The sequence below is a fragment of the Chiroxiphia lanceolata genome, chromosome 6 (genome assembly GCF_009829145.1).
Source record: "Chiroxiphia lanceolata isolate bChiLan1 chromosome 6, bChiLan1.pri, whole genome shotgun sequence".
Classification (NCBI taxonomy): Eukaryota; Metazoa; Chordata; class Aves; order Passeriformes; family Pipridae; genus Chiroxiphia; species Chiroxiphia lanceolata.
The window spans coordinates 43,081,108-43,099,164 of NC_045642.1; the positions used below are offsets into that span (position 1 = coordinate 43,081,108).

At 41.3% G+C, this 18,057-nt stretch overlaps 1 protein-coding gene across 21 annotated transcripts in view; it reads left to right on the forward strand.

Moving 5' to 3' along the window:
• The window catches only part of NRXN3 (neurexin 3), a 1,006,081-nt gene that overhangs the window by 83,960 nt on the left and 904,064 nt on the right, over positions 1 to 18,057 (forward strand). For all 21 annotated transcript variants that reach the window (XM_032692472.1, XM_032692493.1, XM_032692495.1 and 18 more), the window contains one exon: positions 16,934 to 16,951. In XM_032692472.1, the coding sequence (XP_032548363.1) occupies positions 16,934 to 16,951 (18 nt within the window). The remainder of the gene's footprint in view (positions 1 to 16,933; positions 16,952 to 18,057) is intronic.

Consider the following 18,057-nt stretch of genomic DNA (forward strand, 5'->3'; position numbering starts at 1 on the left):
CTTTCTCAGAGCAGAACCATGAGTTGATTTTTGTAGCTTCTTAAGGTTCTGCTGTTTTTAATGCTTTTCCTCCAGCCTATTGTCCCATCCAGGCTTGACCCTGGCTCTGTTTGGCTTATCACTCTATTGGGAGAAGGAAGGAAGCAGATAGTGCTCTGACTTTGGCATTGACCCTCATTCCTCTTGTCCCCAGCCCCGAAGTGGTATATGGAGGAGGCTGATTTCAGGGAGGGAAGGTGGAGTGAGAGAGATGACAGATAATATGAGGAGAAAGCAGAACTGTCAAGATGATCATGGCTGGCAGGGGAAGAGCCTCCTGGTTGTGACTGGCCAGGCCAGCTTTTGCATACTGGCACTAGGAGACAAAGCTGTCTCTCTGAGGCAAAGCTGTGGGAGTCTGGGGGTTGGGCTTTGCAACTGGAGAAAAAGCAAGTGAGTCAGCAAGGGAGAACCCCGTTGTGCTGTGTGTTTGTGGTGGGAAGGCTGTCCAAGCATGGAAAATTGATCAGCCTTCAGGCCACTCAGTTGGAAGGTAAAGCTGTACTTCCCTATTTGCGTCTTAGTATTTGTCTTCGGCTAAATGAGATGTTCATATCTTAAAGGATCTCCTCCATCGGCATCTGCTTTGAGGGTTCTAAATCTCCCTCCTTTTGATATTTGATTCCCTTGCTGGAGTTAGTCACCTGATACTAGAGACACTCCTCACACCTTCCTAGCCCTCATCAAATGTGTTCCAAAAACCTTGACAGGTAAAAGAACAATGCAGTGATGCATGAATCTCCTTTTTTTCCTGCAACAATCTTCTTTTTTTCTCATTCCTCTGCTCTTGGCTTTAGGGAGTGAAGTCTTTTAGGTCTTCTGATGTCACTATGGGTCCTATTGGGCCTACACATTCCTCATATATGAAATTAAAGGAGTTGTAGGAACTTTGAGTCTCCCTTTTCTTTAATGGGATAATGTAAAGATGTTGTGACCTTCTTTCATTTCCCTCCAAGCCTTATGATGGAGAACTAGATAGTGGAACATGGCTATTACACTCATACACTCATCTCTCTTATCACCTAGACCATTGCTATGAATTGCTCCTGTCTCCCTGAATGGAGTCTTCCTGAACCCTCAGAGATTCAAAGCCCTGCCAGCTTTAAGTGCTCTGTATTTTCCAAGGTTAATCACTATATGGGATGGACACAACAGGCATCTCTTCTGAGTGTGGGAATCTCAGAAAAGAGCAGATGCCCAACATTCTCCACAAGAACATGCAAATTGCAAGACATGAGGTAAAAGCTCCATCTGCTGGAACAGTCTTTGAAGGTCCTGTTGGATAAAAGCTCTGGCCTCTTGCTCCCAAATGAGGTGGTTTCATTCAATGCCTCCTGTAGCAGACAGGAAAGCAAAGACTGATGTGGAAACTATAGCAGGCAGGAAACAGCCAGAGCTGATGTCACTCATGGGTGCTGACACGGTGACACCAAGGCCATCATGGTCATTATTGGTAGTGGAGCCGGGTCCTCTATTTTCTAAGGTGATTGCAAAGGTCCTGCCTCAGACCTTGTCAGGAATAGCCTAAAATTGACCAGTATCCAGCAAACCAATGATAATCTGTATGCCATGAGACTGTGCACTGCTGAGTGATCTGGAGTCAGTTAAGGAGGTGGTGTGCATTACATTTGAGACAATGGAAAATGTCTTTCCCTACTGGTATGGAGAAAGACTGTGAACAGTAAGATCTAGTGAGAAAGCACTACTAAGGCTCATGATGTCTCACTTGAGACTATAGCTGTAATTCAGGACAGGACTGCATGTTCTGAAATACCAGAAGGCCTGACTTGTCCTTTCTATGGTTTTGCATTTTATCATTGAATTGTAGTAAATGCACTTCTCAGATCAATAGATTTAACTTTCTTACCAACCTAAAATTTATTGAGATATTGGAGGATAAGTGTTGTCTTCTTCCCTGGTAATACAGCCCGCACACATTATACACCTGTAAATTTGCAATGGTGATTAGGAGCACTTTCAGAGTTTAGTGTATAAATCTTTGGAGACAGACTCATCCTCTTGTAAAATCAATATGGCCGTAGCTATTTGACCAATTTAATCTTTTCTATCTTTTTTCCCATTGTTTTTCAGGGTGTCACTTATAAGAAAGCTTGCTGCAATAGAAGTGGGTGTTGCTTTCTTTTTGAGTCATACAAGAGACTCCCTAGGACTGAAGAAGTAGCTTTTGCTCATGCTCTATTATGCAAAATAATAAGAGAGGTCGTTTCCGTGTTCCAAGTCTGAATGAACCTAGCAGATACATACATGCTGTCTTTTGTCTGAGGTAGACTAGTGAAGTGGGCCTTTATTCTCTGACATCACCGAGCTCAAGACTGGATCGCAGTTCTTGCATACCATTACCCAGTCTGTAGGGCATACCTCAGAGTGATCCTCAGTCTTTCTAAGACAAGTCCTGTTTTTTTATTTTCTTTAGCTTACTCTTCATGTTATTGTGGAGGGTTCATCAAGCATTCCACATTTGGAGTAGAAGAGTGTTCTACTTCCGCCAGTAGATAACAAGCTACAACAGTTTCTCTTTCACCCATAACAAGCAATTAAGTTCATGGACATTATGACTGATAGGCAATATCCTCCTCCTGGATAGTTTCTTTTTCTCTAGGGATTAAACTGTATTGCGCTTGTAAGAAGGAATCAGTGCTTCTCAAATGGTGCTGTGCAGAACTGATGCTATTTTGTTAGATTTCACCTCTGTCCTTCTGGAGTATGGCCAAGGTTCGTATATTCTGTCTAGGCACCATAAAGCTAGGTGATTGCACGTTTCTACCTTAATGTTTTATGACTAATCCTGGAGAAAAAGAATGTTCCTTATTGCCCTTCCTGCAGTGTCAACGGTCATGACCATTCCAGGGCAATATCACTGTAAGGTGCAGATACCTACTTGAGCTATCTGCGATGGTGAGTGTTGGGCTCTCGGAAGGAGATGAAGCTGCAGTTATCTCCTGGAATACAAAGTTGTCAGGGCTGGTCTGCAAAGTGTTCTGCTTCTTTTGCAAGGTTCTATTGTGGCCCAGCTGATAAGCAAGATGTCCATAAAATGTTACATGATATAAAGAGCAAGGAAGATGCACTCAATTGTTCTCTCACTGGGAAGTGATCAGGATCTGGATGTAGTGTTAACCCTGTTGCTCTATGCTCTAAGCTGGCAAGCTTCCTCACCAAACTTTTGATACCCAGCAACTGATGGCTGCTGAAAAAAGTCCTTACAAATGTTCTTCTGTACATTCTGTTAAAACAGATATTTCACGACAGACTTGTTTACAGGGGAAGATACCATGTGCTCCATCTGCTTCTCTATATACTGCCTGTGCTAGGTTTCTACTGGCTAAATTTTTCAATTGTTTAGTTTTCTATTACTTCCACATATATGCTACCTAATATCCAGGATTGGGTGATACATCGATTTTCCTGATTACCTTTTACCAAATGACAGTACCAAATGACATCATACCTCTCTAGATGTCTGACTGCTCCCCACACGTCCTTCTTCCATTTTATGTGAATGGATATCTGGCTATATCAGCTCTCTTTAAATGAACAAACTGTTTCGCATCTCCAGGCACACTTGACCAACTGTTGCATGGTCCTCCATCTTTGAAGACAGTAAAAACCTGGCTAATGAAAGTTCTGAGCAACTTGCTCTAGTTTAACCCCGAGGGAGTTGGGAGGTCAGAATAGATGGTCGCGGCATGACCCTTCAAACCTCGATTATTTTGTGATTGTGTGTTTCTGTGAACTCAGAAGCAGATGTTAGTGCCTGTTTCTGCAACATGGTATGAGGTGGCAATGGAGAATAATAATTTTTTTAAAATCCAGTAAAACATTATGTCTTTGAAAACACAGCTAGTTCAGGAATACTGTCCTTCAGCCACTCCTTGATGTAGCTGAAAGACTTTTCTCCTACAGTCCTGGAAGGCTACTGCTTTCCAGTCATTTCCAGTGAGATCCACACTGACATATTCTTGAAGAAGAGAGAACAGATATTACCCTTTTTGTAATAACAGGACATAGAAAAGAAGTTACTGTCCCTCTTCCAAATCCCTCGGCAGTAGTGCTTATGTCCGTCACCAAAATCCAGAGGTGAACTGCATCTTTGCTTCATTGTTTTGTTTCAGGGCTGTGTCTTCCTAGAGAAAGAAGTTGTTATTGGCTCTTTGAGTGTGGGACTGATTACTTACCTGGCAGTGAATGAGACTCTGTAGTGGGTTTTCAGAATATCAGAATAAGCTGAATGGCTTTCCCTGGTTCATGCTGTAGTTACAGACCCTCAAGTAAGAGAGAGTTGTGTCTCTCTTTGACCTGATCAGGCATAGAGGCACAAACACTCTGGAACAGCCTGACATATGCTAATGTCTTCTTTTTCCGTGCTTTTCATGCATGAACACATAGAGCTGGATCCTGGCTGGTGAATAATAACAGTTCCTGAAGGAGAGGTACTGGCTTTTATTCATGTAACAAGCATCTGGTAGAAATTTTCTGCAGAGGGACTGCATTTAGAAATAAGAGACTAAATTGTGTTCTTTCTGTCCTTAACATCTAGATGACCTATCAGTTAGTGCTGGTGTCTGATGGTGTGTTTGGCAGTCTTCTTGGTGGGAAGGGCCAGTTGGAAGGCCAGGGAAGGCTTTCTCAGTTTATATAGTGCTTAACACATTTGTGTACTTTGGAAACCAGTTATTATGGTGCTGGATTTTCTGGATTCAGAAATCAGCAAGGAGATGAATTGAGTGGTCTACTCAACTGTTTTCACTTAGATCACGGAAAGACTGCTAGCTGGGAATAATTTTGAATCTTTGTTGACATATAGTGGATTTGAACTGGTGGCTTGGAGGTGAAAAGCTTCATATTGTTCAGCAGTGTCTTTTGTATAACAGATCTGAGATAATGAGCATGGAAGCTATTTATTGCACACACTCCTTTTCACAGACTGAAGAAAGAATAGAGATTTAAGAACATTTTTTTTAATACCAAAAAGATGTACACCTTTTTCCTATACCCTCGCTGTCTGTTTTCTGTTTTTCTGGATATGAGCTTATGTGTATTATGTTAACAGATTAATTGAAAGAAAAAACAAATCAAATTTTTTTCTGCATGCAAGAGCTGGTAATTTTAGGGGCCTGATCCTAGTCCTTTCAATGGAGACATCTGCTGAATTCAGTGGGTATGAGGTCCTATGATTATGCACTTGGATCTGCATCTGCATGAATCCTGCTGGAGGTCTACATTTAGACAATCATGCAAGAAAATTTAGTGTTTTGAAAGATGAAGAATGCAGCTGTTTCCCGTCATTATGTTTCACATTTTACCGAACTCAGCAGTTACTCTTTTCCAAGCAGCGCCTTTCAACAACAAACAAGGCAAATGCTTCCAATAGAAGCTCCTGATGACTTCTGTTTAATTTAAATATATATGTTGCAGCAGCAAATACAGCAATAACATGGAATATAAAACCCACTAACACATACTCTAAAAATGATACATAAGTGTAGGAAGGAGAGGAAAAGAAGATGCATTTTTTCTGATTACCCATGCTGTATTTAGGATGATTACTGTAAGTTGGAGGAGCATGCACTATATATTTTATGTGTAAAGAGTTCTCGCTTTTCAGGCACACTGGAACTCCATCCAAATTGGAATTTGAGTGAACAAATCAATAATTAGTTAATTCTTATAGCAAATCCAGAGGCATGCTAAATGCATTATAGATACCAAGTAAATTTCAAGATAATGGTCTTTATTTTCGAATCAGTAGACAATTCAGGGAGATGAGTGTTTAGAACAGGAGACTGTGATTTCTTGGCCAAAGAGACCTACTGAAGCACAAATCTTAGCACCTGAAGGCACCAGCTGGCTAACCAGCAGTGTGCCAGCTTTTTCTGAGGAATCTTCCCCTTAGAGATGGGGAGCGGGTGGGTGAGAGAGGTATAGTGGGCAGGGATTTTTCTGGACCTAAATAAGAAGGCTCAACAACAAATGGTGTAATAAAATAGAGACTGTTATAAGATATAATAAAAAGAGGAATATAGAAAGTGATGAAATCTTACATCACTTCAGAGGCTGGGAACCCTGCTTTCATGCTCCATCAAATGGACCCTGGATATCATCCACCTTGGATGGATTTTCCTCCTCCTTCCCATACTGTAGTACCTTTTATTTTGGGTAGCAAAAAGAATCATTTATTTTTTCCTGATAGGTTAGGGTGTTATTTCTGTTATAATGCCCATCAGCACACACCACAGGCTGGCACAGAGCACTCCAGCAGGTTCCCCTGTAGTGGCTGCTACTGCTGCTGTATGGGCTTCTCAAGCCCCAAGAACAAGGCTCAACAGAACAGACATGGTCTGGTGAAGCTCACTAACTCCTCAAATATGGTGTCTTGTGCAAGGCTCCCGATACAGAACTGAGTTTCAGATTAATCCAATCTGAATCCTGTAGTAAACCTAGATTTGATTCTGTGTTAGCTACAATTAGTATTCAGAAAGAAAGTCAGAGTTTTATCCCCTTTTTTTTCCATTAAGAGATTTATATACTCAGGAATCTTAGGGAGGTGTGTAACATTATGTAAGCTGGATTCAGTGGTGAAATACTAATAATTGTACTTAGACCTTCCAACAAAGAGGTACCATGATAATGATAATACAATAACTGGGCTATTGGGTGAAGCCTGCTAGAGGTCCCTTTTAATGTGGGGAATGCCACTTCTCAATTTTTCTGGGACATCTGTGTACCTTGCAGATGGATGTAATATACCATTTGCATCTTGGGGTGCTGCAATGCAGCACAGAGAGTGTTGGCATATGGCACTAGTAAATGCCAGGTGTAACCAGATAAAGAAGTCTTCCTTGCTCTCCAAGTCTGCAAGAGCTGCTTTTTCTTCAGAGCTCAGGTGGTGGCTTCTGAGATCAGTAGTACAGGATGTCCTCCCTGCTGTGGCCTGACACCCCCTCCTCCTGTGAATGGTGAAAGGCTCAGATATCATAGAGCTCAACTAGTGGCACAGCATCTCTCTGCCTCATGTAAGATTGAGTTGGCAGCAGAAGTGAGGATGGAGAGTTTTCCTCTTCTAACTTTGCCCCTTGTTCTGCAGCCTCTGACACTTTCCAGAGCAGGCTGGGCAGGAATACACAATGCTGACAATGAGAATCAGGTGGGTTTGGAGAAGGGACCCCCTTCTTCTCCCTCCACTCTTGCCTGACTAGGCTAGTCACAGCATTCTGTGACTCCATTTCCAGTTCTTCAGATCGCTCTGAGGGGAATATTAATATCCTCTAATAACTCTGTCAGACGTATCGAGGGATTTGTTTTATTAATTCCAAGACTGGGTACAGCAAATAGATTATAGCTCGGGCCATTTCATAGGCTTAACAAACCCTTTCTCTGCTTACTTATCATGTTTTTTACCCCAAATCTTCTTGTGTTAACTCCCTTTTCTGTTCTTTGTGTTACTATTTATTGAATATCCTCACTGCTCTATATGTCATAGGGAATATGCCCGAAGTTCATTTGCATCCATCATTTTTTGGATGATAAGAGAGGAACGGAGGCAGCACAATTTGCAATGGATTTTGCGGTAGTAAATGCCTTTGGTAGCTGTCATGGTGACGTTCTGAGAACAAGATAAAGCTGAAAATACTCGGCATGTGTGCAGGTTCTTCCTCAACGGGAGGAGAGGTACTCTTTTTCTGTGGCATATGGTGGGTTTCCAGTCTCTGTGTCAGCTTTGCAAGTGATGCAGACAGAGGTGAAACACCACAGACCTGTTTTCAGTACTTTAAGCACATTGCAGACTGCCTGCAATGAAACTAGTTTAAGCTTCTTGGATGACATGGCTAGTTCACTTTTTAGTGTAAGTCACAAGACTGCTCAAAAAGAGGTTAATTTTCATGGTGATCATCTTGGGAAAATCCACTGTTGGGCATCAGCATCATCAAGCTCCTGATTGTCTTTATGTCCTGATAATCTTCTAGCATTACTGTCTTTGCCAGATCTGAGAGAACTGAGAAGCAGCAGCTATGTTGGTGAATCCAGCAAAGGCATTCCTGGCAGGGAGGGTATTTCATTTAGGGACGTACATCCAGTTGCCATTCCTTCCTGATGCCTAAATCAATTAAAATAAGAAGACCTTTGGAGAAAAACTGACTCCTGTATCCCTAAGATCTGTTGTGTGAGTCATGTCCAGCTTGAGTAACTCTTGCTATGACATGATGCAGCCACTGAAGTGTCATATTGGTTGATTTAGTTCTTGTTAACTTCAAGCGAAAATTTGGCACATAATGGAAACACAGTTTCAATTGTAATTAAGACATGCCATGGGAATGTAACTCTCTTGCAAGTAGTTTTTGAAAGGCTTTGCAAAGTGTGAGACTTTCTCACCTTGAAAGGAAATCTGAATGAGGATAGGAGTTTCCAGCCATAAGTGTGTGCATAGGAGCAGATACAGAGATGCCTAGGTATTGTTAGAGAAGTGTGAAAAAGCAGGCAGAAGTATAAACAATGTATGCTTTTAGAAAGTCACAGGTTCTTGTTTCATCCAAGCTGGGAGAGAAAGAGAAATCATCTTCCTCCCGTTACCACTGGAGATGATGTAAAAAAATCGAAAAACAACTTTCTATGTAACCCTGCCGCAGCTCCTAATATATGATTGCTTTATAAATAGTGGTCCCAAATATTGTAGCTAAAGGCAGGAAAGTTGTTTAATCCTTTTTTTTTCCCCTGTGAGTGGCCTCTTAAGTGGAAAAAAACTTTGGGACTTCCAATATGTAATATGATGAATGATATGACGACTTATGCTGTTTGCATGGAACTTGGAATGAGAAATCATAGTGTTTGTGGAGGAGACTGTGTACTGTATGTGTATAACTTGGGCACATGCTATCAAGAGTGTCCATTTTATTCTGTGACATGCTTTGTCCTCTGGACACAGGAGCTATAGCTTGTTCTTGACCCAAGCATTGCAAGTGAATTCTAGGGCAGATAAGTGCTTTATATAGGACTTGTGGGCATGATACTGAAAGAGAAGAGATGGTCTGGATCTGCACCAGGCTCTGGTGAGGAATAAGGGTCTCCAGAGAGGTAGAGTGCTCTTAGGCTGATTTGTTCAAACACAGTCTGCATTTCTTATTCATAAACTTTTCAAACAGTGTTTCTGATGAGAATAATAGGTTTGTTCTCATTGGAGTTTTGGCCAGATTGGTAGTACTGTATGCCCCTAAGGGAGGGACAAGCCTCAGATGGGTTTAGACCTGTGCTAAAATATACTAGTTATACAAATGGCTTGGTACAACTAATTCAAGGATAAACTTCAAAACTCCAGTGCTGTAGATAGCTTAGATGTCTTTTCACTGTACGTACAGAATGGCTGCCATATCCAGAGGGTCTTGATTGACTAGCACTCTTCAGTTTATAAAAGAAGTGGCTAAAGCAGGAGGTGAGGTAGATAGTTAAAATGAAGAATGCTGTACTGATACTGCATAGAGAATGTTTATTCATAGTATTTTTAAAAGCAACTGGTTGGGGATACCCAATGTGGGACATTCAACTTCAGGTTTTAAATGAACATACAAAACCAGTTCCACGCCACAGCGATTGTAGTTCCAGAAGAGACCTGACAAATTCAAGGAGGGAAAAGTCCATCAAGGAGTGATAAGCATTTTGATGCAAACTGTTAATAATGGTACTGTGAATTTTCTCAGTTCCTCTGACTCTTCCCTCAGTACCTGTGCATGGCTGCTGTCAGAGGCTTGGCCTTGGTGTCTGCCCTGCTGCTAGCTTATGATGCCTGGCAGATGTTACCGATGGGATTGTCTGGGTAGAGTGTGTTTTGAATTAGAATAATAAAATCATAGAAAATGGGATTGAAAAAAGTCACAGGGGACAACTAGTCTTTCCAAGACAAGATCAGGTGAATCGGAAATATTAATGAGAAACACTTGTCTAGTCTTTTATTAATAGTTTTCAATGCTGTTTGGTAAACTCTCAGTATCCAAGCTAATCGAGAGACTAACTACCCTGTTGCTGCCAAATTTTTCTAACATTAAACTTTCAGCTTCATAAGTTTCTTCTCATTCTATCTATGGTGATATGAAGGGCACTCTGGTTTTTCTGCTTGCATCTTCCCTTCCAAAGTTATACAGGTATCTGTCTTTGTGTGCCCCACAATACTGGGAACATAACTGTCTGAATGTAGATGTATGGGAGTGTTGTACAAAATAGCAGGGAGAAAATCCTCTATTTCTTCCAGTGCCCAGGCCCCTAGGATGAAACAAAAAAAAGTTTCATCCTGGAGCGCTCCAGCATTGTACCTAGGCAGCTTAAATGAAGATCAACAAATTGTTTGGAGGGCACTGAGTAGTTAAGTTCCAGTTGGATTTTTGCTAGTAGTGGGCTACAGAACTATTGACTTTTTTCCTAGCAATGTAGCTAGGGCCCTGAGGAATGTACATGAGCATATTTGTTGGGATGTGTGGGAGAGGATGGTACTTTCACTGAAAGCTGTGAAATCAGCAAGTAACTTTATCTAAGAATAGTAATGATACAGAGATAATTAGAGGGATTATTAGGAATTCATTTCTCTAAGATTTGTATTGTTGTTTTTTACTCTTGCTGGAGTTAAGTAACTCTGTGCATTGGTTTCTGAAAGCAGCAGGCATACCTGATCCATCTATACCTTGTTGATATGAAACACTTTTCTAAATGACCAGGCAACAGTTGTGAAGCCATAGTGGTTTACAGGTTTACAAATGTCTCCCCAGCTAGCTCTAGTGTACCCTCTGCCTGAGTATCTTGGTTGCCTGAGAGGAGAAAGCTTGGCTCCTTAAGGTATAGGGTCTATTTTCTTTAGCAGGTTCCACTCAATTTTTCTATGCTTTAGAGGATGACATACTCAGGCACAGGTCAGTTGACTTCATATTTGACCCTGTGGAGAGGGCAAGTTGCCCACAACATTGATGTGCACAGTATGGAGGAGAGCATTGGAGGCCTCAAATCACCGTTAATCATTCAGATAAGATTTGAAATCAAATCCCTTCACTTCATTTAAATCACAAGTGCTCTAAAATCACACGGCACTTTTAGTACAATCAGCCAAGTTTCATTCTGCTTCTTTAAGTAGTTCTTGCTGTTCTAACTCTGACATGCTAAAGTGCTGTATGGCATTCCCATAAGCTGTTAAACATCTGTGTCTTTCACCTCAGAGCTGGCTGCTTTTCAGTACTGGATGAATGATTCCTATATTCACAGCTAATAAGTGCTTTGGGATCCCAAGTATTAGCTGTGCAAAGGCACAGTACCACAAATGTCTGCAATTCTATGCAACACATCAAGTGAATACTATTCCCGAGAGACTGGCAGCCTAAGAGATCCCGTAGGACAAAGGACACAGAGAAATGTAATTGATTGTAATGAACTTGTTTGTGTATGTGTCACCACTTATCTGTACTGAATAAAATCAGAAGTGTTCAACACTCCATTAACACAAATTACAGGGTCCTATTCTTCTGGAGTGAGACAATAAGGCCTACACCTGCTAGTACTGTGAAGTTCTTCATGATCCCAGTGTGTAGCTCAGTGACAGACATCATATACTGGAGCAGTCTTGGATTTGTTTCAGTATCCTAAACCTTAAGCAAATTAAATAGAATTGGTCAAATTTACTTTTGTGGCAATTCTGTTGGAATCAGTGGAAGGATACCAGTGATGGATTCTACTACCATTGTAAGACAAAAGATGTTAAGTAAATATGAAGGATGAAATCATGACATTCTTAAAATAACTTTCAAGTATTTTATGAATTCAGTGGAGCCAAGATTCTAACCTAGTTAACCATAAATACAACAATCTTCAAAATGTCTGTCTCCTGTGTGAGCATGGGCACTATAGGGTTGTGTTAATGCTTGGAATTGATCTCATTACAGACCCCATCTTTACCCAAGCAAATTTTTGTTAGAAGGTGTTTATACAACCGAAGTGCCTTTTTTTTGTGTTGTTATAAACCCTCCCAGAAGGCTTTGAACCCCTGTGTGCTGAAGAGAAAGACGAGGAGTCTGTAGGAGGTGAAGTAGGACCAGTTTACCTTAACAGACAGATTAGGATGGAATGAGACCACTTGTCAAATCAGCATGTGGAATTAACACTTTGTTTGATGAAGTATCAAATTAATAAAGACTTTGCTCATGGCAATTTGAGGGGTTTCTAGCTGAGCCAAAATGTAGCTCTTCATATTGTTAAAATGCTGCATCAGAACTCAGTTAAGGAAGTCACCAACTTCTGAGTAACCAACACCTCTTACTACCACACTGCAGGAATCTAAGCTGGCTCATCATATATCTTTTTTAATCATTTCACAGGCTGCCATAAATGGATCAATCTATGGTCCCTGAACAGTATATATATATATATATATATATATATATATATATATATATATATATATATATATATATATGTCAGTAAGTCAAATTAAGTGACTGAGTTCCCAATCAGTTGTGCTTCCGTCAGTGAAATTTTACCTATATCCATTTTCTGTATTTGCAGAATGAGAGCAAAATCTGCTTTAGAAAAGCCTTTTAGGTATCAATATCTGAATAAGCTTCAAAATACAGTAATTTTCCTGTCTAAAAGCTGAATTTCTTCTTATTTGGGAGTGGGTCTCCTATGACAAAAAATGCCTGTAAGTGTTATGACTTTCGCCCTCCTCCTCTCCCCAGTTTCTGCCTGCTCCCCGGTCCTCTCCACACACTGGTGTTCAGAGAGAGGGTCACCAGAGAATGCTGGAGGGGGATGCTAGAGAACTTTAGGGACTCATAGTACAAGACGGTGCCATTCATTTCTAGGTGCTTATTTCCACTTAGCCTAGGATGCTTCCACCTGCCAACTTGTTTGTGATGTGGGAATTCAGTCAGTGGCTCATAGTTTAGCTGGCAGAAGACAGGTATACACAACGCATCAAAGCAAGGGACAAAACTGAATGGACCACAGAGATGGAAACATAAGTAGATCTCCTCAGGTCAAGGTGATGTGTAGTGTTGGGCTGGTATGCACAGAAAGTCTGTGCTGTCCTTGTCTTCCAGCTGGAGAGAAGTGCAGTCTCATGAAACCTCCCCTTTTTGCTAAACTTCTTGTTAAAAAGGTTAGAGTGAAAAATACCTTGGATGTTTCCTGTACAGGCATGAAAATGATCTGAGCTATAATAACGCTTGCTTTGTTCCTGCTGCTCACCTTCATCCTCCTGCTTCCCTTCCACCCCACCCAGATGGCTGAGGCTGCACCAGACAAAGGCAGCGGCCCTGCTGATCCCTCTTTCAACCCAGCTATTAGCATCAAAGAACAAAAGCAAACAGCACCGGCTTGCAGCTCAGCCCTTTACAAAGGAGCAATAAATGGACTCCCGTGTATAGGATAAAGCAAACTATGCCTTGTCTCTTGTTGAGGCAGACCTTTCTGTGTTTGAACTGCTCTGAGCTGAAAAAGTGGAGAAACCGTCATCTCTGCGACAGTAAGTCCCACGGTCACTGGAGTTTTTTGCTAGCTGAGGGTTCTGCATGCTCCTTGTTTAATTGGAATGCTGTACCTCCTCAGTCCCTTTGTCAGGGAGGAGATCCGTGTGGGGAGACGAAGGTACTGCTGATGGAAGAGGAGGAGAGAGGAGACGTATTAAACAGTCCTTTCTAAACAAATCAGAAAATCTTGAAGAGAATTGAGAGGACATCTCAGATGACAGGATCTGAAGGAGAGTCAACTCACCTCGCCAAATCTGGTCACTCTGCCTATATGCCATCTCTGTCTTCTACCTTTCTTGAGGCATTAGGTTTCTCCTAATTGTGGAGCCATCAGCCATAAGGTAGTGGTGGGTCCCTTTTGTCGATATACACAACCGCAGTTTTAATTGTGCCCCACAGAGGAGTGGCATACCAACACTGCAGAGGTGTTAGGTCCACCTCTTAGTCCAATGAGGACTTAAGTTGGATATTAGGAAAATGTTCTTCACCCAAAGTGTGGTTGGGCACTGGAATAGGTTCCCCAGGGAAGTTGTCACAGCACCAAGCATTCCAGAGTTCAAGAAGCATTTGGACAATGCTCTCAGGCACATGGTTTGATTCTTGAGGCTGTGTAGGGCCAAGGGTTGGACTTGATGATCCCTGTGGGTCCCTTCCAACTCAGAATATTCTGTGATTCTGTGACTTACATGGCAGTTTCCGTTGTCTGCAACAGTGGTATTTATTGTAGGGTCTTTTGTGAGGACTGTCTGGTTATATGTTATTTTTTGTCTTCACAAAGAAAGCAGTGCTTTTTGTGTTGTTTTAAAATAAAAACTAAGTATTTTCACCATTTGAAAATCAGCATTTGCTAGTAGATGCCACATGGGGGGGTGTCTGCAATACAAGAAACTCCTTTTTTATTTAGTATGGAAAGTAACAATAATGAGCCACAATACCATGTAGGTAGATACTGCAAAAGCTCACAGAGGTGCAAACAGTGACTTTTGTGATGCAACTAATGTATACAGAAATTGTGTTTTGTGGAAGCTTTAAAAATACAGCAAAAAGAAAGTTAAGAGTAAAATCAGTCAGGATGGGGGATACCTGCTCTTAGGGACATGGGAACAAAAAATACAGGTAAAAATACAAGTAAAAAGAAACTACATTTTAGAGGTGCTTATGTTAGCTCTTAGCACTTCATTGTTCCCCTTCTTTAACAGCTTCATGACCTGTTTAATTCTCACATAGTTAAATAAGTATTATTTCAAGCAGTGTATCAGTTACAGCCCACCGCCTCTTCTCTTATTTACTTAATGTGTTTATCCCTTGTTCACTCTTGGTTAGCTCTTTCCTTTGCCCTTTCTATCAGCTGATGCTTTTTATTCCCTAAACATCCCACAGATTTCCTCCTGGAGCACAGGCACTGGTGAGGCTGCCTGCTGTTCCAGGCCCCTTGAGGTAGCAGGCTGTAGCAGTGCCTGCTGTGATAAGACAACATGGGTCTAGAGCTTTTTATTTGCTTCGAATAGGTTTTTGGGCAGCTTCTGGATTATCAGAAACATTTGCAGTACCTTGTGGTGCTCAGTTCTACCTCTTCTGAGATATGTGATCATCTCTAACTGCCACTGATCCTTTCTTCTGCCCCTGCTCTCACCTTTTGCTTTCCCTCCTCAGTGCATGCATTGCTGCCTGACACTTGTTTTCTTTTCCTACATAAAAGTAATTACTTTCAGGTAAACTTTCAGTGCTAAGTGTCCTTCCAGGCTTGCATGGCAAGACACCAGTTCTTAGATACAATTATGTGTTAAAAGAGGAAAACCAACAAATAAACCTCAGCAGATCTGACATATGTGTTTAGAAGAAGCTAAGGAAGTTAAATGAGCCAACACAATAGTCCCTCCCCTCTTTATGCATTGTTTTATTTAGGTTGTTACCTCCTTAGGGAAGGACAGCTTGATATATAGGTGATATACCACAGGGACTTTTCCTCAAATGGTTTTGTAGCCATTACAAAGTGATAATCTAACAGCAACAGAAAGTGATAAACAAAAAGCAACATGAACTGGAATCACTCACCAATGAAATGCAATTGACTCAGGAAGACATGTGGCACCAGTTTCACAGCAACACAGTGGGTTTGGACAGGAGGGGGGAATACTGATGGAAATTGGTGGGTACATTTGGAGTAGGAGAATACATTCTTAGACCTTGGTGTGAAGCCAATGCACCCAGCATGTCATGCTCCTAGACTTGTGGCAGAAGTGGTCTGGGATCTATAGTCCGAATCATTAATGTATTGCTTTGAAGTCTTCCTGGAAAGGTGGTACCTCTAATGCACAACTTTTGGGCAGGGTACAAGCCTCCAGAGGAGAATGCTAATAAATTGTGGGTTTTTTTTGTTTGTTTGTTTGGGTTTTTTGCTTTGTTTTGTTTTGGGTTTTTGTTTGTTTGTTTGTTTTTATTTTAGTTTTTTTGAAGGCTGCCTTGGAAGGAACATGTTAATCTAATCTAATCCCATGAGATTTTGGTTCCTCCCTCCTGGTGTTAGGGTAAGTGTAGCTATTCAGAGCAAGACTAAACTTGGGATGCTGAAAAAGTTATGAGAAGTACATTCTCTGGGATTGGTGGGCACTGCCCCAAACCGACACTACATTCAAAGACATGCCTTTTCTGTGATCAATACTATGACTTACATAGTCTTGCTTCTCCCTTTTTTAAAGGACTTACTTGTTTTGAGATTTGTGTGATTGATTTGCCAACTTCTGAAAAGACAACACGTGGGATGTACAAGCCTCTGGCACACTCTTTCTCCCCCAGTTCTACTGCTGTCTGCAATGAAGGATGTTGTTTGGGGAATGATGGGCAAGAGGAATGAAAAGGAAAGGTTTCTCTTCTAGACTTTGGGACTATGTTGAGTGTCTTACACCTGGTCATAAATTCACATGGCCCCTTGTAAAAGGGGAGCAGGTTCTTTTCTATTTTTCTGAAAACTTGCTTGAATTTATGTGCTATAGAAACCTCCTGCAGGAAGGTTGTCTTTTGTTTCTTTCTTTTGCATTTGTGTGTGAAAAACAGTAGAATATTTTAACCAATATTCTTACAGAAACTGACGTGGCTTGGTTCTATCTGATTCCAGGAACTCTCTCTCCGGACAGATATGATGTTGGATTCACTTTTACATGCACAGCGGAGAGGGAGCCAGTGTCTCCTCCCTTGCATGGCGGCGTGCTTGGCTGCAGATGGGTGGCCTTCAAAGAAACCTAATTACTTCTGGTTTTGCATGAAATTGATTTCCATGCAAGGATGCTGAGTTTCTGTGTGCATCTCTAATGGCTTTTTTTCTCTTCTCTTTCTCTCTCTCCTTTTTCTCCCTTCTGCTTGCCATGAAAACACCTCGGCAGATGTCAATCATATTCCAGGTAAGTGTTGCTTTTGCCGAGCGGAAAGGCTCTTTTTAAGGAGTGGTGGTGGGAAGTTGCCAGGGCAGAAATCTCATCCCACTTCCTGAGAGTGTACAGAACAAATCTTCCTACTGGATGTCACAAGGTCTGTATTGAACGGTGTTTGCTGAAAGGAGGGCTTTATAGTGGCAAAGGTCACAAACTTCCTTATTCAGAGACTACACTGTGCTGGTCAGTTAAAGGGATGTTTTCTGAATAAAAATTACATTAAAAATGGTTGCTTGTATTGCTAATTACCTGACATTGAACACTGCATTGTATATAGGATATTTCTGATACATCTGTGTGTAGTCTGGCATGTAAATCCAGTTCAGTCATTTTCTTTCTCCTACTGCAGTCTACTCCATTTGCTACTCCCACTGATAACCTGTTGAGTTTCAGTTCCACTAAAAAAGGGTTTTTTTGTTGTTATTTTATTTTACATTTTTAAAAACCAGTGAGTATCTTTGTGGCTGAATGTGAATGTGTGATCTTATTTGGGTATCAAAATTTTATTTCCACCAGGGCACAAATGACTCATTTAAGAGGAAAAAATAATGTGTTTTTTATGTGCTTGCTTATTTTTTGAGTTCTTTCACAATGATGTATGTTACCACAGAGAACTCCAAACCTCCCTCCTCAGATTGCTATCTCATTGTCAAAAGGCTCCCCAGCTTCAGCTACAAGGGTTAGTTGAACTAGACCACTTTACTCTTATAGTCCACATCCTGTTGCCAATGAAGCTTAAGAGACTAATTTTTAACTCACACTCAGGCAGCTCCACCTGGTTTATCATTATGTGAGATGGAAATGAGAGCCCAGAGAAGCAGATGACATTGCCCTGGCTGGAGTGGGATGATGGGAGAGTCAAAGCTCTTTTCCTTCTCAGCTCTCTGAATAACTTTTGCTAAATCTAACCTGGACCTGGAATTTCTCTGTTCAGTTTGCTTCTTTTCTACACTGGAATAATCAGCTTTTGTGCAACACTTCAAGGAGACACAGTGAGGGCAAGCCACTTGGGTAATTTTTTGGCTTCTCTTGTCAGCCCCCTTTTTGTTCTACTGAGGTCCTTTGCATTCTGTGTG